This window comes from Salmo trutta, chromosome 14, assembly GCF_901001165.1.
Source record: "Salmo trutta chromosome 14, fSalTru1.1, whole genome shotgun sequence".
Taxonomy (NCBI): Eukaryota; Metazoa; Chordata; class Actinopteri; order Salmoniformes; family Salmonidae; genus Salmo; species Salmo trutta.
In genome coordinates, this window is record NC_042970.1 from 59,904,653 (window position 1) to 59,932,066 (window position 27,414).

General features: G+C 41.7%; 1 protein-coding gene across 1 annotated transcript; it reads left to right on the top strand.

Moving 5' to 3' along the window:
• The first annotated feature begins 628 nt into the window (after positions 1-628).
• On the top strand, positions 629-23,987 carry tpcn3 (two pore segment channel 3). Its single transcript, XM_029776599.1, has 19 exons — positions 629-1,061; positions 1,880-1,962; positions 2,287-2,401; positions 2,884-3,012; positions 4,215-4,331; positions 4,489-4,607; positions 10,245-10,346; positions 13,115-13,241; positions 14,042-14,246; positions 14,540-14,684; positions 16,345-16,530; positions 17,047-17,111; positions 18,282-18,369; positions 18,611-18,680; positions 20,956-21,175; positions 21,512-21,602; positions 21,934-22,047; positions 22,468-22,580; positions 22,940-23,987. Exons 1-19 carry the CDS (start codon positions 939-941, stop codon positions 23,077-23,079), a joined length of 2,352 nt encoding a protein of 783 aa, XP_029632459.1. The 5' UTR covers positions 629-938; the 3' UTR covers positions 23,080-23,987.
• The last annotated feature ends 3,427 nt before the right edge of the window (positions 23,988-27,414 follow it).

Consider the following 27,414-nt stretch of genomic DNA (forward strand, 5'->3'; position numbering starts at 1 on the left):
TCTCTCCCAAGACATTATTCCTCTCTCCTACAGCTTCTGTCACAATTACATGTACATGGCCAATTATGCAAATTAAGTGATGCCGTCACTTAGCGACTTTTAGGACTGCCAATAGCTACTTTCCTTACTGAGGAGTTGGCAACACTGCCCAGATGCTTCTGCAGGACACTCAGCACCCCTATTTCCCGCAGCTATGACTAACATACACCGTTCAAAGGCACTTAAATGTTTTGTCTTGCCAATTCACCCTCTGAATGGCACACATACACACGCCAGTATCTCAAGGCTTAAAAATCCTTATTTAACCTGTCTCCTCCCCTTCATCTTCACTAATTGAAGTGGATTTAACAGGTGCCATCAATAAGGGATGATAGCTTTCACCTGGATTCATCTGGTCAGTCTGTCATGGAAAGAGCAGGTGTTCCTAATGTTTTGTACACTGTGTATAGCATCAGTTTAACTTTAACATCATGTTTTCTCTAATTCGAGTGCTGTACGGACCTTGAGTTCTAACATCCCAAGAGTTCTCACATTCTGGCAACTCTACTATGCCATAACGTTTCCTTCCAGCGCGGTCGTCTCTCCTCCGCTATTTCCGCAAAAATTGTCACATGACAGATAAAAAAATCCTGGCATAAAGCATTCCCTTCACAATCTTTATGTTATCATTCAAAAAAAGACAGTAGGCTATTCCATCCTCCGATTACGACAGGAGGTCAAAATGTTAGCATGCCTTCAATTCGACAAGAATGTGTGATATTTGAGGAACGTATATGTAGCAGACGCAGTAACGTGCAAGAAAACAGGAGTTATAACAATTTGGGGGGGGGGACGACGACTCCCAACTCAATCACGGGATATCCTGCTAACTTAACAGGAGCGAATAGTTTATCTAGGCCTACGAAAGAGGAGAAAAGTACATTTTCAAGGGAAATGTAATGCTAAAAACAATGTCTGAACCAGATAGAAAGGAAATCACTCCAGAAGAGGCGCCGGAAAATGGAAAGAGCATAAGAAACAGTGGAAATACATCTGAAACTGTGAACGGGAAGACAAAGGGTGTAAGTGATATTTTGTAGGATATTGCTGACGTATCACCTATCCGTGCTCCGTTACATTTCCAAGTCGATACATTATATAGTATTTTCTTTCTGTCATTGTCTCATCACATAATCTCATACTTAAGTTGTTTGCGTTCGTGCAAAGTACCGTATGTGCATAGTTTTATAAAGTTGCTCTGGGCTACTGTAGGCTGTATATTTTTTTTAAATCATGATAATAATGCATGAAATGGTCATGCACCAACTATAGGCTCTCTTACTGGCATGGCAATAATCCGTTTTGTCACAGCCAACACACCACGCGTGTTTTCCTTTAACTTTTATATTATACATGTCATCAACATGTTTGTTTGCCTATATTGGGCGGAGCCTTTTCCCCTTGAAATTAGAATTTTGGTTCATTACACACTAACGGTACTTAATTATCTTCAGTTGATTGTGTTGCCTTGACACTTATCAGCCTATGTACATTATACATAGTCAATGTCCCTGTTTGCTTAAATGCTTTACTGACATCAAGGATCCCATGGATTCATATGATCATAAACTGTACCCATTGCATGACTTGACCAGTTGGATCACACACTTCATTTTTCATCCAGCGCCTGTATTTTTCAAGCGTCTTCGAGTGGTCGTGCTGACTTGGGATCCACAGTTTTACCTTTTTACATGGACAGGTCCCTTGAGACACTTTATACATATAATAAACCTATAGACCCTACTGTTTTGTATTATCTAGATACGGCTGTGATATACTAAAGCTTTTATTTGCGTAGAGTATTCACAGGCTGCTTTTATTGTCTGTGGGGGTGTTCCAGGATTTTGACCTTGCAGCAGTGTACGTGTCAGACGCCCAGTATAACAGAAACATCTTTTTTGACACAACACCTCAAGCTATAAGGTAGGTAGATATGGATATGTTTAATGATGTTAGGTTATAGTTGCCAGAGCATTCAACTGGTTGAATATATCGAAATAGACAGAGCGTGTATTAGAATAAATACAAATAGATATAATCTTGTCACTTGTAGCTTAAGGATAGCATTAAAGGTAGTCCTGCTATCATAGGCCGTATTTGTGTGTGTGTGTGTGTGTGTGTGTGTGTGTGTGTATATGTGAGGAACAGACTGGAAAAGAAGACAACCCTCTCTCTGACTATCTATGGTTGAAGATATTGGATGATTCCGTTGAAATGTGGATTCTGGTTGTTGCTTTTCTTCCACAGATTGTACTTGCTCTATAACCATTGGGGGTTCCAGATCCTGGTGTATGCCTTCATCCTAGTGGACCTGGCTTTGGCCATCTTTGAAGACCCAGCAGTTGTCCCTCTGCCAATATGGGTAGATATCCACAATGATATTCCTCTCAACTTGGTGCAATTCTCAGTCTTTTAAAACGCCAATGTTTTGGCCCAGAGATAATGAAGCATTCCAAGCGGTATGCAGGAATTTTTGTCTCTTGAAACTGTTACTAATAACCCAGTTTCTTTAGGCTTGTTGTATTGCTTTTTTCATGTTTTAAATGTATCCACAGTTGTCCGACAATTGTATTATGTGTAGCACTGTGTGTGACCTCTGTTTTTTGATGAGAGTACCAGGGTCGTGTTCATTAGGCCTAGGGAACATTGCAGAAATGTTCTGAAACTGAAATGTTCTCATTGGACAAGTTCATGTAGCCCCTCCTGTTTCAAAGCATTTTTTTTCTTCCTGTTTGCACCAAATTAACGCCACCCCCGGTCAAACTGGGTTGCTAACAATTGGTTGTGCATATGCAATCTTTTACTGAATTGATAGCAGGCACACATTGTTTGTGTCTCCCTCAGGTGACTTCAGTGATCGAGCTTGTCTGTCTGGCAGCCTTCACTGCTCGGCTCGTGCACTACGCCAAAGTCATTCCCCGGGAAAGGTTTTGGAAAGACCCCAAGAACATCTGCATCTTTGGCATCATTTTGGTAGGTGCGACTCAACTACTGCAATGGAATTATTTTTAGGTGCAGGAATAAAGCACAGGGGAACAGCAAAATTCTGCGGACCTCTCATTTCTTATCTGTATTATTTTTCAGCCCAGCCCTGGTGTACTCAAGTTTAGGGAGTGCGTATTACCCTCATGTTCTTTAGTGGAATACAATATAGTACAATACAACTTTATTTGTCCAACTACTACATCGGAAACTCCTTGTCTGTTCTGCTCTCTCCTACCTCTCCTCACAAGACATGAACACTAGGGTCATTGTGATCCAGTGCTTTTGATTCAGTATGCATATCTCTGTCTAGGTACAGGTACCTGAATAAACATTTTAATTTATTACAATGATTTTAATCCGGCGACAGCTTATACATGTTCTGTATATATGAACAATACTGGAATCAAACCCGAAAGCAAGGTATTGCTAACATGTATTAGTCTCGGTCGTTTAAAGAAATCGCTGACTACTTTGGCCAGGAAGGAATTGGGAAAACCACCCAGTGACTGTCAGTGTAGCAGCATTAGAAGAAACTGTATGACAAGTTGAGAATGTCCTGAGAAGTGCTTTGCACATTGTTCTGAAACAACCTTTAGCCCGAAGTTTCCCTGTGTCAGGGATTCTCAACTCCTAGTTACTTCCTAGTGTTAACGCTGTGACTCAGTTTGATTCAGAATAAACAAATGAGTCATTTTGAATGCACTGTTGGACACCGCTAACTCCTGAATTGACCATGTATGCAAACATGTATTGATAGCGATAGATAGATATTGTTGGTAAAACCTATTTCAATGTAAATAGTATGACTGGAGTAGTGTTGACTCTTGATTGAGCAGTGTGTGGAAAAGTGGAGCCCAATGTTGGAATGGGTCTAGCTTCAAGCAGCATGGCTGCTTGAAGCTAGACCCAATTCCAACTTCCAACACTGGGCTCCAATTTAGGAAGTTTGAGAATTGCTCTGAAATAATCCAAAATGCTGAATTGCAAATCAACCACTAGCCATTACACTCACCCGCTTCAGGATTGGATAGATGGAAACAATATGGCTACAATACAATTACCACACTAAATCTATACAATTTACTTTGAGTCGTTAGAAGTAGATTTGGAATTTAGCATACAACTTTGAATAGCTACTCCCAATACAATGAAAGAAACGGGGTAATAATTGACATTTTTCTCCTCCTCAGCTCTCTCTTGTTGACATGATCATTTATGGGGTGTTGAAAGCCAGTGGTTTCTACGCTGTCCGCTGGTCGCGGGTACTGAGGCCCCTCCTACTGGTCAATATCACTGAGGGACGACAGGTAAAGTCTGTCTGCCACACACCATCTTCCCCCCTGATTCAGAGAGTTTGGGTTAAATGCGGAAGACACATTTCGGTTTAATGCATTCAGTTGTACAACTGACTAGGTATCCCCTTTCCCTTTCTGTCACTCAGTCATTCTTTCTTCCTTCCTCTAGCTCCGGAGAGCGTTCCGAAGCATCCGGAACGCACTGCCTCAGATCCTCTATGTCTTCCTGCTCTTCATGTTCAGTGTGCTCATGTTCTCACTCATGGCCCTCAAACTCTTTGGGAAAAGGTAAGTCAGGATCAGGAATATCCTGTAGTCATATGGGCATGTCTGCCAGCATTGTAAAATCTAGAACAGGGGTGACCATTTTGTCTCCAGAGGCCTGGTCTGAATGCAGGCCTTTATTCCAGCCAAGCATTAACCCTAGGATGCATAGTAAACATGGTGCCACAAGAATACATATGCTGGGTCAAAATGACCCGATAATGTAATATCTGTGTTTTATTGATATGGGTCTCAAATATTATCCATTTTGTGGAACATAATTATTTTGAGTGATGATTTGGACCTTTCAATTATTATTTTATTGTACAAAATGTTTTTAGTCGCTTTTCAACAGTTTGATACACATTTCAATGATAACATATTATGAAATTCCATAACGGATATTGAAAATATTAGCATATTTTTCTTACAACCACCTTAAGCATGTTTTATAATATTTCTAAACATTTATTTGAAAATCCAATGTTCATCAATATAAATGACTACACTTATAATTATGAATTTAGAAAATATGAACACTAAAAGGAACAAAGTTTGCGTGTGTGTGATGCTTACTTATGCTGTTTTAGTCCATGCATTTGTTACAAACAACAAGCATGTGACTTTGCTCTTTGCAGACGGGTGTGTTGCACTGAGAACACCAGCAGCTGACTTTCCTATCCTTTGCGCTTGGGAAGAGCTGGCACCTGTTCCTCTTCTGGCCCTGGCTGCTCTGAGTGGTGGTGGCTCTCTTTCATCACCCCACAGCTTTCTGTTGCCTCAGTTCTGCTGTGGAGATGGGAGAACCTTCCAGAAGGACAACCATCTCTGCAGCACTCTACCAATCAGGCCTTTTATGGTAGAGTGGCCAGATGGAAGCCACTCCTCAGTATAAGGCACATGACAGCCCGCTTGGAGTTTGCCAAAGGCACCTAAAGGATTCTCAGACCATGAGAAACAAGATTCTTTGGTCTGATGAAACCAAGATTGAACTCATTGACGGAATGCAAAGCGTCACGTCTGGAGGAAAACTGCTCCTCCACTGTGACGCAATCGCTGGGGATGAACCTTCCTCTACAGTTTGTAAGGAAAAGGTCGCACACATACCCGAAGGCTGCCCGGTGGTCCGTTGCCTCTCTGAACACTCTGGTCGTCTTGGCATCAAGCCTCAGGTATCGACGGATATCCTCATATCTTCCGAACCGACATGGTGGCCTTATACATTGGATTCTGCAGTGGATCCAAAAATGGCTCCCGTGTGGAGACATCCCACCTGTTCTCCATGCCGGAGAGGAGGGTTAAACCAATAAAGGCCTTTAGTTCCTCTTTGTTGACCTCTCTCCACTCTGTCCCTTTTGCTGTCAATCTTCTCCGGCCTTCTAAATGTGTACACTTTAGGACCTCCTCAATGATGTTGTCACTAATGGACAGCTCCCAGGCAACTTTTGGTGACACAACTGTTGACCTCGGCACAGGCCCTGAGCAGCTCCTCAGGATGTTATGGCTTCTGGTCCTGCCTTTAGTGTGTGTGTGTGGGGGGGGGGTTCACTCCAGTAAGACCCCTTTTTACTCAGGAGTCCTCCCCATCTGTAGAATCTTCTAGGACAGCTGGACTACCAGGTGCATCCACAACTCCAACTTTACCCACAGGCACATAGTCTGTGCCATCTGAATTGGATACCTCTGATTCTGAGTCAGAGGCACAAATGGCTTCCTCATCCAGCATCTGTAAAACCATTTTGGTTGTACAGTTGAAGTCGGAAGTTTACATACTTTTTTTCCCTCACTGTAAGTGTATTTGATCCCCTGCTGATTTTGTACGTTTGCCCACTGACAAAGAAATGATCGGTCTATAATTTTAATGGTAGGTTTATTTGAACAGTGAGAGACAGAATAACAACAAAAATCCAGAAAAACGCATGACAAAAATGTTATAAATTGATTTCCATTTTAATGAGGGAAATAAGTATTTGGCCCCTCTGCAAAACATGACTTAGTACTTGGTGGCAAAACCCTTGTTGGCAATCACAGAGGTCAGACGTTTCTTGTAGTTGGCCACCAGGTCTGCACACATCTCAGGAGGGATTTTGTCCCACTTCTCTTTGCAGATCTTCTCCAAGTCATTAAGGTTTCGAGGCTGACGTTTGGCAACTCGAACTTTCAGCTCCCTCCACAGATTTTCTATGGGATTAAGGTCTGGAGACTGGCCAGGCCACTCCAGGACCTTAATGTGCTTCTTCTTGAGCACTCCTTTGTTGCCTTGGCCGTGTGTTTTGGGTCATTGTCATGCTGGAATACCCATCCACGACCCATACATGGCCCCGTCCATCGTCCCTTTAATGCGGTGAAGTTGTCCTGTCCCCTTAGCAGAAAAACACCCCCAAAGCATAATGTTTCCACCTCCATGTTTGACGTTGGGGATGGTGTTCTTGGGGTCATAGGCAGCATTCCTCCTTCTCCAAACACGGCGAGTTGAGTTGATGCCAAAGAGCTCCATTTTGGTCTCATCTGACCACAACACTTTCACCCAGTTGTCCTCTGAGTCATTCAGATGTTCATTGGTAAACTTCAGACGGGCATGTATATGTGCTTTCTTGAGCAGGGGGACCTTGCGGGCGCTGCAGGATTTCAGTCCTTCACGGCGTAGTGTGTTACCAATTGTTTTCTTGGTGACTATGGTCCCAGCTGCCTTGAGATCATTGACAAGATCCTCCCGTGTAGTTCTGGGCTGATTCCTCACCGTTCTCATGATCATTGCAACTCCACGAGGTGAGATCTTGCATGGAGCCCCAGGCCGAGGGAGATTGACAGTTCTTTTGTTTCTTCCATTTACGAATAATCGCACTGTTGTCACCTTCTCACTGCTTGGCGATGGTCTTGTAGCCCATTCCAGCCTTATGTAGGTCTACAATCTTGTCCCTGACATCCTTGGAGAGCTCTTTGGTCTTGGCCATGGTGGAGAGTTTGGAATCTTGATTGATTGATTGATTGATTGCTTCTGTGGACAGGTGTCTTTTTATACAGGTAACAAACTGAGATTAGGAGCACTCCCTTTAAGAGTGTGCTCCTAATCTCAGCTCGTTAGCTGTACAAAAGACACCTGGGAGCCAGAAATCTTTCTGATTGAGAGGGGGTCAAATACTTTTTTCCCTCATTAAAATGCAAATCAATTTATAACATTTTTGACATGTGTTTTTCTGGATTTTTTTGTTATTCTGTCTCTCACTGTTCAAATAAACCTACCATTAAAATTATAGACTGATCATTTCTTTGTCAGTGGGTAAACATATACAAAATCAGCAGGGGATCAAATACTTTTTTCCCTCACTGTAGGTTGGAGTCATTAAAACTCATTTTTCAACCACTTCACAAATTTCTTGTTAACAAACTGTAGTGTTGGCAAGTCGGTTAGGACATCTACTTTGTGTATGACACAATTAATTTTTCCAACAACTGTTTACAGACAGATTATTTCACTTATATATACCTGTATCACAATTCCAGTGGGTCAGAAGTTTACATACACTAAGTTGACTGTGTCTTTAAACAGCTTGGAAAATTCCAGAAAATGATGTCATGGCTTTAGAAGCTTCTGAAAGGCTAAATGACATCATTTGAGTCACTTGGAGGTGTACCTGTGGATGCATTTCAAGGCCTACCTTCAAACTCGGTGCCTCTTTGCTTTTCATCATGGGAAAATCAAAAGTAATCCGCCAAGACCTCCATTGTAGACCTCCACAAGTCTGGTTCATCCTTGGGAACAATTTCCAAATGCCTGAAGGTACCATGTTCATCTGTACAAACAACAGTACGCAAGTATAAACACCATGGGACCACGCAGCTGTTATACCGCTCAGGAAGGAGATGCGTTCTGTCTCCTAGAGATGTACATACTTTAATGCGAAAAGTGCAAATCAATCCCAGAACAACAGCGAAGGACCTTGTGAAGATGCTGGAGGAAACGGGTACAAAAGTGTCTATATCCACAGTAAAACGAGTCCTATATCGACATAACCTGAAAGGCCGCTCAGCAAGGAAGAAGCCACTGCTCCAAAACCGCCATTAAATAAGCCAGACTACGGTTTGCAACTGCACATGGGGACAAAGATCGTACTTTTTGGAGAAATGTCCTCGGGTCTGATGGAACAAAAATAGAATTGTTTGGCCATAATGACCGTTATGTTTGGAGGGAAAAAGGGGGCGGCTTGCAACCCGAAGAACACCATCCCAACCGTGAAGCACGGGGGTGGCAGCATCATGTTGTGGGAGTGCTTTGCTGGGGGGAGTTGTGAACTTCACAATATAGATGGCATCATGCGTTGGGAAAATTATGTGGATATATTGAAGCAACATCTTAAGACATCAGTCAGGAAGTTAAAGCTTAGTCGCAAATGGGTCTTCCAAATGAACAATGACCCCAAGCATACTTCCAAAGTTCTGGCAAAATGGCTTAAGGACAACAAAGTCAAGGTCTTGGAGTGGCCATCACAAAGCCCTGATCTCAATCCTATAGAACATTTGTGGACAGAGCTGAAAAAGCGTGTGAGAGCAAGGAGGCCTACAAACCTGACTCAGTTACACCAGCTCTGTCAGGAGGAATTGGCCAAAATTCACCCAACTTATTGTGGGAAGCTTGTGGAAGGCTACCCAAAACGTTTGACCCAAGTTAAACAATTTAAAGGCAATGGTACCAAATACTAATTGAGTGTATGTAGACTTCTGACCCACTGGGAATGTGATGAAAGAAATAAAAGCTGAAATAAATCATTCTCTCAACTATTATTCTGTCATTTCACATTCTTAAAATAAAGTGGTGATCCTAACAGGGAATTTTTACTTGGATTAAATGTCAGGAATTGTGAAACTGAGTTTAAATGTATTTGGCTAAGGTGTATGTAAACTTCTGACTTCAACTGTATGTCTGTCAACATTCTTATGAGCCTCCTTATGAAACTGCTTTTACTCAAAAGGAGAAATGAGAACGGTGATTAATGAACATTTAAAAACAAGATATTTTATTAATTACTTCGATTTTATTGTTGTAACAAAGAAAAGTCAGTTTGACGAGTGCAATGCAGTGGATTCCATAGGAAATACATATGGGTCATATTTGAGGGTAGGGGGAAGGGAAGCAAAAACTCTCTTTTTACTTAAAAAATAGAAATTAAAAAACAAAACTAGGGTTAACAAATCTGATTCAACTCATATTCTATCAAGCCTTTTATTAGTTGAATCTGGCGTGTTCATGCTGGGTTGGAACAAAAGCCTGCACCCATGCTGGTCTGGTATAGTTAGCAAGCAAAGAATTACTACCAAAGGCGTAGCACTTCATAAAGTTGCTCTGAAAACTACTGTAGTTGCCTCTATAAGAGAAGGTCTAGAATCAGCTTTTCTATCCCAATTCCCAAACCTAATCTTAGCCCCTCAGAGCACTGCTTTTCTTTCTGATGGTTATGTCATCCTACACCGTCCTTGTGTAGGGTTAGTAGAGGACATCCATCTATACTTCCTGTTTACAAAGAGGGAGGGGGCTAGGATCAAGTTGCCCTTAGACACTCATCCAGGCTCATTTCTGTAAAGTTTTTGTTGTTGTTGAGGGGGGGGGGGGCATTGTTGTTGGACATAATGCAAACCACATTTGTGCTCCTGATTCCTCCCTAGGGGCCTTAAAACAATAGAGGGACGCCCCTATTTCACCAACTATCTGGAGATTGTCTTTGATCTCTATGTCCTAGTCACGACTGCCAACAGCCCAGATATCATGTGAGTACCCTGGATACGTTATCCAACCATATTCCATATGACTTTTATTATGACTTTATTGTGATTTATTTTTATGAAATCTAGTAAGTTTTGAATTATTTTTAAAGCTAGAATGCTTAATTGAAAAAATAACATCTGGCACCCCACCTCTGTTTTGGTAAAAAGCTTAAGGATGAGCTTGGAGAAATGTAACCACTGTCAAATTCATAGACACAGCTATGGATGCAAGGGATGACCATCCACTATATCACAAATATATAGTTTTAACCATGTTTGAGGATAGACAGTGTTTGTTTATAATTGTTTTTACTCTAATCTTATATTTTGGGTTCTGAGGGAGTATGACAGTTGGACTGAGCTCATGAGGCATTTATCAGTTATTCTTTAAGAATCAATGGGTATTTATCATTAATTTATAAGTCAGAAAATGGATGTAGCATTTAAGGATTCTAGCTTTAACCTCTCTTTTGGGTAGGGGGCAGTATTTTCACGGCCGGATGAAAAACGTACCCAAATTAAACGGCCTACTACTCGGGCCCAGGAACTCGAATATGCATATTATTAGTAGATTTGGATAGAAAACACTCTGAAGTTTCTAAAACTGTTTGAATGATGTCTGTGAGTATAACAGAACTCATATGGCAGGCAAAAATCTGAGAGAAACCAACCAGGAAGTGGGAAATCTGGTTCTTGTAGTCTTTTCAAGTCATTGCCTATCTAACACACAGTGACTTAGGGTTCATTTTGCACTTCCTAAGGCTTCCACTAGATGTCAACAGTCTTTAGAAAGTTGTTTGAGGTGTCTATTGTGAACAGAGAGTGGACAAAGGAAGTTGGAAGTTGTTGACTCAGGAAAGCACATGAGTTCATTGGCGCGCATTCACGTGAGGGGTAGCTGTGTTCCAAAAAATTTTTCAAGACATTGGAATCGTCCAGTTGGAATATTATTGAAGTTCTAAGTTAAAAACGTTTGAACGAACGTAAATATAACTTTTTTTGACTTTTCGTCGTAACATTTTGGCTGCGCTTCCTACACTTGGAGTAGCTTACTGAACGCGCAAACAACAAGGAGGTATTTGGACATAAATTATGGACTTTATCGAACAAAACAACATTTATTGTGGACCTGGTATTCCTGGAAGTGCCTTCTGATGAAGATCATCAAAGGTAAATTAATATTTCTAATGCTATTTATGATTTTAGATGACTCCAAAATATGGCGGGTATCTGTATTGCTTGATGTCTTTTTCTGAGCGCAGTACTCAGATTATTGCAAAGTGTGCTTTCCCCGTGAAGCTTTTTTGAAATCTGTCACAGCGGTTTCATAAAGGAGATGTTCATCTATAATTCTTTGAATAACAGTTTAATATTTTATCAACGTTTATGATGAGTATTTTTGTAAATTGTTGTGCTGATTCACCGGCAGTATTGGAGGCAAAATATTTTCTGAACATCACGCGCCAATGTAAAATGCTGTTTTTGGATATAAATATCAACTTGATTGAACAAAAAATGCATGTATTGTGTAACATGATGTCCTAGGAGTGTCATCTGATGAAGATCGTCAAAGGTTAGTGCATAATTTTAGCTGGTTTTCTGGATTTTGTGACACCTGTCCTTGCTAGGAAAATGGCTATGTGGTTTTTCTTGTGTTGGAACTGTCCTAACATAATCTAACTTTATGCTTTTGCCGTAAAGCCTATTTGAAATCGGACAATAGCGTCCATCCTCCCCAATAGCGTCCCACCTCCCTGAGAGAGGTTAACTGTATGACTTTTGATTTGTAGTGCAACTTTAAGTGCAAAGTTGCCTTTTGGCATGCCCCTTTCTATATTAGGTACACCCATAGTACTGGGTCGGATCCCACGTTGCCTCCAGAACATCCTGAATTCTTCGGGGCATGGAAACGTTGCTAAAGGGACCTAATGTGTACCAGGAAACCATTACCCCACCAGCCCATACCTTTGAAACCAAGCAGGATTGGGCCATGGACCAATGCTGCCTAGGCCAAATCTTGACTCTGCCACCAACATGACGCAACAGGAACCTTGTTTCGTCGGACCAGGCAATGTTTTTCCACTCCTCAATTGTCCAGTGTTGTCGATCGCGTGCCCACTGGAGCCGCTTATTTTTGTTTTTAGTTGATAGGAATGGAACCCGGTGTTGTCTTCTGCTGCAATAGCCCATCCACGTCAAAGACCGACGAGTTGTGCGTTCCCGAGATGCCGTTCTGCACACCACTGTTGTACTGCGCTGTTATTTACCTGTTTGTGGCTGGATGCACCATTCTCGGTAAACCCTAGACACTGTCGTGCGTGAAAAGCCCAGGACGACGGACATTTCTGAGATACTGGAACCGTCGCACCTAGGACTGACGATCATACCACATTCAAAGTCGCTTAAGTCACTAGTTTTGCCATTCTAATGTTCAATCGAACAGTAACTGAATGTCTCTGCCTATCTGCCTGCTTGATATAGTAAGCCACGGCCACTTGACTCCCTGTCTGTAGGAGCGAACCATTTCCGTGAAAGGGTGGTGTACCTAATAAACCTACAACAATTTTGCTGGGAGTAGATTATACTTGCAATGATGGTGATACGAGTTGGGTGTTGCCTACTGAAGTTGAATAAACTGGTTGTTAGTCGCTCTGGATAAGTGTCTGCTAAATGACTAAACTGTAAAATATCACAAGTAATTTAATTGTTTAATCTATATACAGACACGTGGACAAATCTTTTTGTATTTTTGTCTTTATTTCCCTACGTAGGATGCCAGCGTACAACTTCAGCGTTTTCTTTGCCGTGTTCTTCATCACCTATATCCTCATCAACACCTACATCTTCATGTCAGTGTTCTTGGCGGTCGTGTACAACAACTACAAAAAGTACCTGAAGGTAGAGTGGGTGGACAAGACAATGATATAAGCAATTTCTTTGCAGATTTGCTCCTTTTGTTGGTTCTGATATGGTTTGTTTCATTCTGTGTAGAGCGTGTCTGAATGAGCTAGTTGAACGTCACATAACTTTCATAGGTTGTTACTTAAAGGTAGCTATTTTGAGTGTTTTGTGTTTTATTATGAAATTCAATATTGGTGACTTTAAAATGTAAGTAGTCTTGGCTTGTGTGAGATGGAATGGCTCATAGGCTCCTGCTCCTATCTCCTGTTTCTGTAGCTTAAGGCAGCTTGGTGTACAAGTACACCCTCCAAGAAAGGATGCTAGTCTATCGCAGGGCCTTACCCTCAAATCTCCTTAATGCTAAGTGCCAAGCAGAGATCCACCAGTTCCCATTTTTACAGTCTTTGGTATGACTCCGCCGGTCATCGAATTCCTAACCTTCCAATCTCAGGGAGGACACTCTAACCACAAGCCCGCTGAGTTGGTGGGAAAAGTGAGCGGCTGATAATTGTGTGGTGTCTAAAAGGACTCATTTATGATATAACCCTCTCATCACTTTCCCTAGGTGAGTGTTTGTAGTCTAAAGTATGCTTTCCTTCATCTTCACTGATCTGAGGTTTTAGGTCAAGTGAAGTCACTTCACCCATGTGCTTTGTGGTGAAGTTTCCTCTAGATACAGGTCTAGGATCCCCTCCCCTAATCCTAACCTCAACCATTTGTGGGGAAAATGCTAAACTGAGCCAAGATCAGCGTCTACGGGCGACTTCATCCTACTCCTATCCTATGTATGCAATCAGGAAGAAGTACGGAAGCTCGTCAGGGCCAAGAGGCACAAGATGGTGCGTGCCTTCGGCGTGCTGCAGGAGAGGAAGGGAGATGAGGCGCCTGTGGTAAGCCAGGCCTGTTGGAACCAGCTTGTGCGGCTGGTCCAGCCGGACATCAGCAACGCCCACAGGGAGCTGCTGTGGAGCGTCTCCGACGACAACAACAAAGGCTGCATAGGTGAGTGGTTGGAGTCTACTTCACACAGAGACCCACACAAAGCTGTGTTACATGCTGAGTAAATTGCAGATGGACCTGGATAGGTGTTTAATATGTCAGCTAACATCCACATCATATGATATAGCCATTTGAAGCCCGAATTCCCAGTCACTGACATGGTACACAACCATTAGTTCATGCAATGCAACGCCTGCAATGTAGTTACCCTGGAACGCGACCGTAGTGTTGACCAATGCAGCACCTGCTTTGAGCTGAAGCCTTAATTAATTTCATCCGTCCATCCACCTGTGCAGGGAAAGTGGCATTTGTTCAGCTTGCGGACCTCCTGAACATCCAGGTGATCATGATGAAGTCACGGCCTCACCCCCTCAAGACATGGCTCCCCTCTCTCTATCTCTCCTCCCCCAGTCGTCTCGTCTGCCGCATGGTCCAGCACAGGTGAGTGCAGCCAATGAGTGTAGACGTTACTCAGCAGACGTACAGGGAAGAGGTTTGGGGGAGCGTGTGAAAGTATCTGAAATTAGACAGTGCCTTCGGAAAGTAGTCAGACCCCTTGACTTTTTCCACATTTTGTTAGGTTACAGCCTTATTCTAAAATGTATTCTATTGTTTTGTTTTCTTCAATCTACACACAATACCCCATAATGACAAGGCAAAAACAGGTTTTTAGAAATGTTTGCTAATTTATTAAAAGTAAATCACATTTTACATAAGAATTCAGACCTTTTACTCAGTACTTTGTTGAACCACCTTTGGCAGCAATTACAATCTTGAGTCTTCTTGGGTATGACAGTGCAAGCATGGCACACCTGTATTTGGGAAGTTTCTCCCATTCTTCTCAAGCTCTGTCAGGTGAAATGGGGAGCATAGCTGCACAGCTATTTTCAGGTTTCTCCAGAGATGTTAAAGTCTGGGCTCTGGCTGGGCCACTCAAGGACATTCAGAGACTTGTCCCGAAGCCACTCGTGTGTTGTCTTAACTGTGTCCTTAGAATCGTTGTCCTGTTGAAGGTGAACCTTTGCCCCAGTCCGAGGTCCTGAGTGCCCTGGAGAAGGTTTTCATCAAGGATCTCTCTACTTTGCTCCGTTAATCTTTGCCTCGATCCTGACTAGTCTCCAGTCCCTGCCACTGAAAAACTCCCCCACAGCATGATGCTGCCACCACCGTGCTTCACCGTAGGGATGATGCCAGGTTTCCTCCAGACGCATTCAGGCCAAAGAGTTGAATTTTGGTTTCATCAGACCAGAGAATCTTGTTTCTCAAGCTCAGAGTCTTTAGGTGCCTTTTGGCAAACTCCAAGCGGGCTGTTATGTGCCTTTTACTGAGGAGTGGCTTCCTTCTGGCCACTCTACCATAAAGGCCTGATAGGTGGAGTGCTGCAGAGATGGTTGTCCTTCTGGAAGGTTCTCCCATCTCCACAGAGGAACTCTAGAGCTCTGTCAGTGTGACAAGGTTCTTGGTCACTTACCTGGCGAAGGCCTTTCTCCCCCGATTGCTCAGTTTGGCCAGCTCTAGGAAGAGTCTTGGTGGTATATAACTTCTTCCATTTTTAAGAATGGTGGAGGCCACTGTGTTCTTGAGGACCTTCAATGCGGCAGACATTTTGTGGTACCCTTCCCCAGATCTGTGCCTCAACACAATCCTGTCTCGGAGCTCTACGGACAATTTCCTTTGACCTTATGCCTTGGTTTTTGCTCTGACATGCACTCTCAGCTGTGGGACCTTATATAGACAGAAGTGTGCTTTTCCAAATCTTGTCCAATCAATAAAATTTAACATAGGTGGACTCCAATCAAGTTGTAGGAACATCTCAAGAATGATGAATGGAAACAGGATGTACCTGAGCTCAATTTCGAGTCTCATAGCAAAGGGTCTGAATACTTATGTAAATAAGGTATTTCTGTTTTTTATTTTTAATAAATGTGCTTTGTCATTATGGGGTATTGTGTGTAGATTGAGGATTTTTATGTATTTAATCCATTTTAGAATACGGCTGTAACGTAACAAAATGTGGAAAAAGTCAAAGGGCCTGAATACTTTCCCAAGGCACTGTATATCCTTGTGTTGTTTTCCGTGTGTGTGTGTGTGTGATATCCAGGGCGTTCATGTACACCTACGACCTCATCATCCTGGTTAACGCGGTGTTCATCGGCCTGGACGAGGAGGACCCGCTGATAGCCAACGTAGAGTGGGCTTTCCTGGTTCTCTATCTCCTAGAGATCCTCCTCAAACTGTACAGCTTCGAACCGCGCGCCTTCTTCTCCAGACACCAGTTCTGGAACTGGTGAGAAGCCCAAGCATTTTCGTCCGGTTACGCGGGCAGCGATTTTAAGCCTAGTCCTGGACTAAAAAGCGTGCTTACTGAAGAATCTCCATTGAGCTTGCTTTCTAATCCAGGACAAAACTCAATCTTAATCTGGGAAACCAACCCCTTATGGAGCCAGTAGTAGTATACATAGTATAATTTGTTGTTTTCCCTTCAAATACTTTAAGCGTTTTGAGGGTCTGCACTTTTTTGACTGTTCCATTGTGTCAGGCAAGCTCAATCAAGCACGGCTAAAGTTGAAAGAAAGAAAATCAGTACTATTTCAACCCAGGTCTGCTCAATATTAGAAGCAAAGTTTTATGTTTTCCTTACTCCATGTAGATGCAGCATCCCTAATTCTGTGACTAGGGCTTGCGTACTTAAGTGGCACTAGCTGATTAGGTATATGATGATTGATTTGCAATGAAAGGAGACCGTTTCTGCTTCGGTTGAATTTCTTGTGTAGTAATATCTTCCTCACCACTATGCACACAGGTTTGACACCATCATTGTCATCACTGCCTTGATTGCTATGATCATCAATTCAGCACTGAAATTATGTAAGTAAAACCTAAATCTGTGTTAGGGAAGGGAAAAGGGATATCTAGTCCGGTCTTCGACATTTAACCCAAACCCTCTGAATCAGAGAGGTGGAGGGGGGTGGGGGGCTGCCTTAATTGACATCCATGTTATCGACGCCCAGTGGAGAAGTGTACTGCTACATATCTTTAAGTTTGAAGATTCAAAACCAAAATGGGCCATGTTCCTGGACACAGACTAAACATAGTCCTGGGTTAGAATTCCATTAGATTCTCCATTGAGCATGCTTTTTATTCCAGGATTAGGCATAATCTGTGTCCGGGGAAACCGGCCCAATATGTCTTTAAATCTAGCACATTGTGTTATCGATGACTTCCACTCTTTACTCACAAACAGTAAATTATTGTTTCTTTGTTATTTTTCTTTAAGGGCTCAGCAGCAGTGTGCCTACATTTCAGATTGTTGTCCACCATGCCATTTGAGATAATAACTTTTACTGTCATTGTTTATTAAGGCAAATACAATGTCCAACTTAATTGTCCATTTTTGTCTGCGGTTTGCTGTTCCTCATGAGCCACCCTCTGATGGCGGCTCATTGTTAATGCTGGCTGCTGTTGACATTGAGTTAACATTGGTGTTTTACGTTATTTCAACGCTGTGCTGGCTCTGGGAAGCAGGAGTGGAAGGTCACCTATAGTAAGCCTCTCATTGGTTTGTTGGAGTCATCCTACTGTTTCTGTTGCCCATAGCTCTTTGACCTTTTCATGTATTATTTTAAACCTATTGAATGAGGGGTCATTGTTATGTTTCATTTTTGAAAATGAGCAAAAGTACAATGAAAGATAAAATAGTACTTCATGTTTTTTTTATGTTTTATTGATGACTTCTGATAGATACTCATCAATTAAATTATTGAAAATCAGTATAGTATATAATGACATTGGTAGTGGGTGGCATACATTGGCGATGGATGAGGTGTTTCCTACTTTGAGGAGCTTGTTGAAAAGCTCTATAAATCAAACATCTGCTTCCTATGTTGACTTGGGATGCTGCTTATTTTCTTTGTGTCCTTTCCTTCTTTATGCTATCGATGGTGCCCTCTTGCAGCATAGAACACATGCATGTAAAATGATTTAGCCCTCCGAGTCTGCCTGGCGTTCATGTTGTGATGTTCATGTGTTTTGTCCCAGCTGGAGGCTACACCAGCCGTCAGATCCTGGACATTGTGTTCATCCTGCGCATTCTGAGGCTCATACGAGTGGTGGACAACATCAAAAGGTTAGGAGGTCAAAGACTTCCATTTCCTGTATGAGCCGTGTCTGGTGTGTGTGTGCTTCAAAATTAAGATGTGAAACATTATCAAACCGTTTCCCTTAACTACCAGAGCTAGTATCTGCAGTAGCTACTGTGACCAAATGAATTTGCAGAAAGACCTATACAAGTCAGATATGGTTGATTTTGATATTCTCATTCATAGACTTGGATGTGGAACTCTTCCTGATGTTCTTTCTCCCCTCAGGTTCCGTGCCATCATCAACACCCTCATCAAGATTGGACCAACGATACTCACATTCGGACAGCTCATTGTCGTAAGTTGTTAGTGTGTAGTTAAATTACACCAATAAGTTATTGTGTTTATTTATGGACCAAAGTGTGACCCTATTCCTGCATATTGAGCTTAAAGTGCCAATCAGGATAACAGTGTACTCCCCTCCACTGTTTCACTAAAAAGCTGAGGGATGGGGCTGGAGAAATGTAACCACTCTCAAATTCATAGACAAAGCTATGGATGCAAGGACTGACCATCCATGAAATTGTAATTATAGTTGTAACCATGTTTTGAGCCTATATGGGGTTTTACATTTACTTTGTTTACAAACATTGGAGTAAAACAAGCTTATATTTTGGGTTCAGTTGAACTAAGCTCATGAGATTGATGCTTGTAAGGGATATCCGATGATTTGAAAGGTCAAGATGAATCCAATTCCCAATCTATCAGCTATGTATATCCAGCTATATGCCTCAACCCTAAATGAATGGAAAAGATAAGGACTACAAATGTGGTGCTTATGTCGTCTGTTCATTTTGGATTATGCCATACAGCTGGATCTACAAATTAGATGGTCTTGGTCATTGACTCATATTTAAATTACACTGTATTATGATGTCTGAAAACATCAGACAGTTGATTGGAATGAAATATCCCTCTATGTAATCCTGTGTTGCAACTGATTGATTGACTGCATACAGTGGGGGGAAAAAAGTATTTGATCCCCTGCTGATTTTTGTACGTTTGCCCACTTACAAAGAAATGATCAGTCTATAATTTTAATAGTAGCTTTATTTGAACAGTGAGAGACAGAATAACAACAACAAAATCCAGAAAAACGCAGGTCAAAAATGTTATAAAATTATTTCCATTTTAATGAGGGAAATAAGTATTTGACCTCTCTGCAAAACATGACTTAGTACTTGGTGGCAAAACCCTTGTTGGCAATCACAGAGGTCAGACGTTTCTTGTAGTTGGCCACCAGGTTTGCACACATCTCAGGAGGGATTTTGTCCCACTCCTCTTTGCAGATCTTCTCCAAGTCATTAAGGTTTCGAGGCTGACGTTTGGCAACTCGAACCTTCAGCTCCCTCCACAGATTTTCTATGGGATTAAGGTCTGGAGACTGGCCAGGCCACTCCAGGACCTTAATGTGCTTCTTCTTGAGCTACTCCTTTGTTGCGTTGGCCGTGTGTTTTGGGTCATTGTCATGCTGGAATACCCATCCACAACGCATTTTCAATGCCCTGGCTGAGGGAAGGAGGTTCTCACCCAAGATTTGACAGTACATGGCCCCGTCAAATGATGCGGTGAAGTTGTCCTGTCCCCTTAGCAGAAAAACACCCCCAAAGCATAATGTTTCCACCTCCATGTTTGACGGTGGAGATGGTGTTCTTGGGGTCATAGGCAGCATTCCTCCTCCTCCTAACACGGCGAGTTGAGTTGATGCCAAAGAGCTCCATTTTGGTCTCATCTGACCACAACACTTTCACCAGTTGTCCTCTGAATCATTCAGATGTTCATTGGCAAACTTCAGATGGGCATGTATATGTATTCTTGAGCAGGAGGACCTTGTGGGCGCTGCAGGATTTCAGTCCTTCACGGCGTAGTGTGTTTCCAATTGTTTTCTGGGTGACTATGGTCCCAGCTGTCTAGAGATCTAAAACAAGATCCTCCCGTGTAGTTCTGGGCTGATTCCTCACCGTTCTCATGATCATTGCAACCCCACAAGGTGAGATCTTGAATGGAGCCCCAGGCCGAGGGAGATTGACAGTTCTTTTGTGTTTCTTCCATTTGCGAATAATCGCACCAAATGTTGTCACCTTCTCACCAAGCTGCTTGGCGATGGTCTTGTAGCCCATTCCAGCCTTGTGTAGGTCTACAATCTTGTCCCTGACATCCTTGGAGAGCTCTTTGGTCTTGGCCATGGTGGAGAGTTTGGAATCTGATTGATTGCTTCTGTGGACAGGTGTCTTTTATACAGGTAACAAACTGAGATTAGGAGCACTCCCTTTAAGAGTGTGCTCCTAATCTCAGCTCGTTACCTGTATAAAAGACACCTGGGAGCCAGAAATCTTTCTGATTGAGAGGGGGTCAAATACTTATTTCCCTCATTAAAATGCAAATCAATTTATAACATTTTTGACCTGCGTTTTTCTGGATATTTTTGTTGTTATTCTGTCTTTCACTGTTCAAATAAACCTACCATTAAAATTATAGACTGATCCTTTCTTTATCAGTTGGCAAACATACAAAATCAGCAGGGGATCAAATACTTTTTTCCCTCACTGTAGTTGTCCCATTATATTTTTCAGGTGGTCTATTACATATTTGCCATGGTGGGAATGGAGCTGTTCAAAGGGAAAATACGCTTTTTCGAGGCCAACTCCACTGATCCGGATAAGGCATTCTGTGGAAATCCTCTGCTCAAAAACTCAGTGTTCGCCAAGCACAACTACTGCAAGAACAACTTTAACAACGTCATTTCCTCTTTTATCCTGTTACTGGAACTCACCGTGGTCAACCAGTGGCATGATATCCTTTTCAACGCTTTGGAAAATACAGAATTAAGCTAAAACCAATACTTTTTATGTACTCTTGTGAAAATGTTGCTCCAAGATAGAAATCTTGTATTGTAATGTACAGTAAGCAGTGGTCACTGACTAAAACTTTACAGTAGGTTAGTGTGTAGAGGGTTAAAAATGTGATGAAATTGCACAAACTCCTTTTTCTTTACTAAACAGTCTTCATAGCTTATTTTAGGATCCAGACAACTGGGTCATTTCTCAGTGTTTCTCAAAGTTGCCAGGCTAACTTGACCACTCTGACGAATTGTTACTATTTTATTATTTTCTTTAATGTTGGTCCCACTGCTGTCCAGCGGTTTCACCGCGGTCACTCACATCTCAGCCAGGATGTTCTTCGTCCTCTTCCACATTGTAGTTGTCATCATCATTATCAAGTAAGAACAAGTCTCATTTGAAATACTGAGAACCAAACAAACTTTTCTCAATGATACTCTATTGCTGAATTACAAATCGACCCCTAGCTCCTACCCCCAGGCACTAATGTAGGATTAGACAAGTTTAAGCAATTATGGTAATAACGTCACTTTATCTTTTGATTGACTTGGTGGAATGTCCTCCATATTACTTATACCAATGTAATAGTTTCAGATCTGCAGGAGTGCCTAAGGGGTAGTGATTGGAATCACTTTGGAACTCAGCATAGTATGACTCGGCATTTGATAACTCTTTATGAGAATTGAGTATCACATGTTTTTTTTCCCTCAGTATTTTCATTGCTTTCGTCCTGGAAGCCTTCTTCGTGGAGTACACCGTAGACCAAAGTAACCTACAATCTTCTCTGGAAAAGAAAATTGAGGAGCTGGAATTGGGCGTCAAACAGTACGTGCCTGATAGTTTTGCAATTAGAGAAGAATACATTTTTTATGCCATGGGGTGGGCTTGATTTCGTATTGAGTCAGAGGGGTGAAAGTGTAGCATGCATCATTTCCTGTAGCCATGAGTCATGTTCCAAGCTAAACCACATACAGTATTCATGATGCACTGCCTTAAAATAAAGGGTTTGCTAATTGCTTATTGGCCAGTAGATGTGGCAGACTGGGGGATGTTCAGTGAGGTGAAATATTCAGAGTTCCAGATAGAAATGTGATGAATTGATACAATTTCCTATTCAGCATGACAATCATAGCTGCTCAATCTATGCAAAACATTTCAGAACATCAGAACGTTCTGTAATGATGTATCCTCCTGAACAGCCATGTTTATCTTGATTTCGTTGTGCTTTCTCTTTGTGCCAATCAGAGAGAAACTGGATGGAAACTTGGTGGATGCCATGGAAACGAACGACAATGATATGGGCAACTCTGAGTCGACCAAGGAAAAACCTGCACTCATGTTCAAGATCGCCTGTAAAAGTAAGCTTTGAGGAGAATTCATTGTAGCACTGTCTGAATCACCCGTATGGTGGTATGATACATTTTATACCTTGGAAATCTATTAACGTGTATGGAATTATATGCATATGGCAATTCATGCATTTTTAAATATTATGGCTGCTATAATGTGTTGTGTATTCTGAATGCACGTTGAATCATCATAGTTATGTGATGAATTATGATTTACTACCTTGAAAAGGTTTATCAAAAACCTGTTTTCAATAGGGAAATGTAAATCTGCGTTTTTGTTAGACAAGTTCCGGTAGTAGTCTACCTGAATAGGACCTTCCCTTTTAACCATCTGTACTGACCTCAGCTTTCTGCCTGCTTCCTCCCAGGATACAAAACCGTGGATGGTTTGTTACAGAGGATGTTTGAGGCGGACCTAGACCCAGAGGATTTTGCGGAAGACGATGATTTCGATCCCAATAACCCATCAAATCTGAACTTCCCAAATCCAAACTTTGATTCTGTATAGCCGTGGTCAGAAAGGGAATAAATACACAAATACTCTAATTTAGCTTTCTGTTTTTGTACTGGAATGCCTTATCATAAAAAATACTATATTTTATGAAATATTTCTAGAGGTTTATGTAAAACAAACACTTTAAACGGGTAACATTCCTCAATGTGATATTTAGCTAGCTATTTTCTTTTATTTACTTATTTGTGTACATCTCTTGACAACAGAATCCACATTCATCAAAAATGAGATTGTATTCTTGTTTGAGTATAGATTATCAAATGCTGTTTGATTATCTCAATCATGAAGGGAAAACTGAAATGATATAAAATGGAATATCTACTGAGGTAATTTGCTGCAGCATAAAAGGTTGTTTCTATTGGGAAATCTGACTCAAATACAGACTTTACTCATTTATTTTTACTTTATTTATATTGTCATTTATGCAAAGTTTCCCAGATACACATCAGGACTTCTACTGGACTAAAAAGCATGTTCAATGCAGAATCTCAATTGTTTAATCTGTGTCCAGGGAAGAAGCCCTCGAAGTTCAGTCACGTCCAACCAACCTTCGATACAACCATTACTCTGTAGGCCTATGTACATGATTATTTCTCTATTAATAAAGCATACCAGCTAAGGGTTAAATGCCTTTCTTGTGATGTAGTATGTGCAGCCAAACTAACATTTCATGTAACCAAGCATTAATTTACCAGAGACTGGTTTGCTCTGACATCAGTATAGCCACTTTCTTCACTTTTTCAAGTAAGCTTTGGCCGTTTGGTGCATAGCCTACCCTACCTGACGCCGTGCAGAGATTATTACGGTTGGATAGCTACAGTGCCTTCAGAAAGTATTCAAGTATAGCTTGTTCTACTTTTGTTGTGTTTACAGGCAATAAAAAAAAATGTCACTGGCCTACACACAATGCATTATGGGGTATTTTTACAAATTCATAAATGAAAAGCTGAAATGTCTTGAGTCAAATATACAATCCCTTTGTTATTGCAAGCCTATTCAAGTTCAGGAGTAAAAATGTATTTAACATGTCACAAATTGCATGGACACTGTGTGCAATAATAGTGTTTAACATGATTTCTTTAAATGACTAACTTGTCACTACCCCATACATGCAATTATCTGTAAGGTCCCTCAGTCGAGCAGTGAATTTCAACCACAAAGACCAGGGAGATTTTCCAATGCCTCACAATGGACACCTATTGGTAGATGGGTAAATTATTTTTAAAAAGCAGACGGTGAATATCCATTTGAGCATGGTGAAGTTATTAATTACACTTTGGATGATGTACCAATACACCCACTTACTACAAAGATACAGACGTCCTTCCTAACTCAGTTGCCGGAGAGGAAGGAAACCGCCAACAGTTAGTTAATTGGCTGTGATAGTAAACTGAATGGATCAACAACATTGTAGTTACTCCACAACACTAACCGAATTGGCAGAGTGAAAAGGAAGCCTGTACAGAGAAAATATTCCAAAACATGCATCCTGTTTGCAACAAGGCACTAAAGTAATACTGCAAGAAATGTGGCAAAGCAATTCACTTTTTGTCTTGCATATAAAGTATTATGTTTTGGGATAATCCAATACAACACATTACTGAGTAGCACTCCACATATTTTCAAGCATAGTGGCGACTGCGTCATGTTATGTTTATGCTTGTAATCGTTAAGGACGGGAGTTTTTAGGATGAAAAATAAACGGAATGGAGCTAAGCACAGGCAAAATCCTAGAGGACAAAAATGGTTCAGTCTGCTTTCCACCAGACACTGGGAGATGAATTCACCTTTCAGCAGGACAATAACCTAAAACACAAGGGCAAATATACACTGGAGTTGCTTACCAAGAAGACAGTGTATGTTCCTGAGTGGCCCAGTTACAGTTTTCACTTAAATCTTCTTAAAACTATGGCAAGACCTGAAAATGGTTGTCTAGCAATGATCAACAATCAATTTGAAAGAGCTTGAAGTATTTTGAAAGGAATAATGGGCAAATGTTGTACAATACAAGTGTGGAAAGTTCTTGGAGACTTACCAGAAAGACTCACAGATGTAATCTGCTGTAAACTTCTAACATGTATTGACTCGGGGGTTGAACACTTAAGCTCTATTAGTGTTTTCTTTTTCATGAATGTTTTAGATTTTTTTTAAATGTTCTTATACTTTGACATTAGAGAGTATTTTGTCTAGATCTTTGACAACTATACAATTAAATCCATTTTAATCCCACTTTGTAACACAACAATGTGGAAAAATTCAAGGGGTGTGAATACTTTCTGAAGGCACTGTATGTGTGCGCACTGTGCAATGTGAGTTGCCCATTCTTTATTAAAGCATATTGCTTATCAATGGCTCATGAGTTTAGCACATATGTTAGTATTTATCATAACACAAAATATAAGAATGTATTACTCCATTGGCGAGCTCTGACCCAACTTTGCTATTTTGTGATTCTTTTGGAGTTTATTTTACTTTAATTTCACGAAATGTATCCACTATCATTTCTTATAACCGACAATAACTTTTGCACATCAGATCAGCAGTTACTTACCCCAATTGTGGCTTCAACTTCGACTCATCTGCCCTGGGCTCTTTCTGTAATTCCAACCCAATTTTCAGGGTATGCAAGTGTGACGACCCTCCCACTCTGTCTGCTGTATTTTCTCTCTTTGCTCTTGTTCCTCATTAGGATGCCAGTGGGCGGAGTGGGAAGGGTCGTCAGCTAGATGGGAAACACCTGGGCTCGGGTGTGTCCCAGGATAAAGACAACTCTTCCACAGTCATTGGGGAGACTCTCTCCATGCAGACACCTTGTTTTTGGTTGTGCTAGTTATGGTATCTAATAAATATATATTTTTGATACTCCTTGTCTCCACGTTGTCTCCCTTTTGTTGCGAACTCTGAGCCGGTTCGTAACACAAGCAGAAACGCTGATGTTACAGAGGCAGGACACGGGGAGGCCTGGCAAGAATAAGGCAAAGGGAAAACCGTTTGACTCTTCCCTCCATTCTATTGGCCAATCACTCCATAATAAGATGGATGACCTCCGATTGCGGATTTGCTACCAACCGGACTCTCATAACAGCAATATCCTCTGCTTTTCTGAAACATGGCTTTCAGACAAGATACCCCCCATGGCTATTCTTCATTCACAGGAGAGTAGAGTCAGGGAATTGAGAGGGGGAGGGGTTTCCCTTCTTATCTACAACAAATGGTTTTCTGACTCGAGCGCAGTGGTAGTCTCGACCCATTGTTCACTTGTCTTGGAATACCTGATGGTGAAATGCCTTCTAATTCCTGAGGGAGTTTTCAGCTGTTATCGTGACTGTTGTATACATTCCACCTCAGGACAAGAAATATAACACGCTGGCACCTAACGAACTCTACGAGGCCATAAACAAGCAGGAAAACTTACATCCGGAGACTGCCTTTCTTGTCTCTGGCAATTTTACTTCCGCATCATTAAGACACGTAATGCCCAACTTCCATCAACACGTCTCCTTCACCACTAGGGGCGATCAATAAAGTCCTAGACCACTGTTACTCTTCCCACAAGCAGGCATACAAGGCCCTCCCTCGTCCGCCATTCGGAAAATCAGATCATGGCTCCGTAATGTTTACAAGAAGTACCTGTGACTCGCTCCGTTGAGAAATGATCACCAGAATCAGAGATTATGTTACAGAACTGCTTTACTAGCGCTGATTGGAAAATCGACGAGCTAACCACCTCCGTCACCGGCTTCATAAGGAAATGCATCGGCGACGTTGTCCCCACTGTGAAAGTTCACTGCTTCTCCCATTCAATTAACACAGAGGTTGGCGCCAAGCTAAAGGACAATGCTACCACACACAGGGCTAGACAACCCTGAGGCTACGGCTGACAGGAACACAACCAAGTACAAGAAGTCCCGCTACGACCTCTGCAGAGTCATCAAACGAGCAAAAGGACAATATAGGAATAAGGTGGAATCATACCACACAGGCTCCAACGTACGCCGCATGTGGCAGGGGCTACAGTCCATTACGGATTACAAAAGAAGACCCAGTCGTGATCTGCCCAAAGATGCCTCTCTTCCAGACGAACTCAATGCATTTTATACACGCCCCAACCGACCCAGAGGACTGAGTGATCTCACTCATTGAGGCCGATGTAAGGTCTTTAATCAGGTCAACACTCGCAAGGCCGCGGTGCTGGGTGCTATTCCAGGTCGCTTTCTTAGAGCATGTGCAGATCATCTTGCAGGCATATTCCCTGTAATTTTTAACTTCTCCTTGTCCCAGTCTGTAATCCCCACATCTTAAAGATGACTACCATCATTCCTGTTCCCA

Bases quoted from the DNA above. Each gene is read 5' to 3' on its own strand.
- tpcn3 (XM_029776599.1), top strand. From the start codon at position 939: ATGCTAAAAACAATGTCTGAACCAGATAGAAAGGAAATCACTCCAGAA. The intron at 14,247-14,539 runs GTGAGTGGTTGG...CCACCTGTGCAG, and splicing joins CAACAACAAAGGCTGCATAG to GGAAAGTGGCATTTGTTCAG. The intron at 21,603-21,933 runs GTAAGAACAAGT...TTTTTCCCTCAG, and splicing joins GTTGTCATCATCATTATCAA to TATTTTCATTGCTTTCGTCC.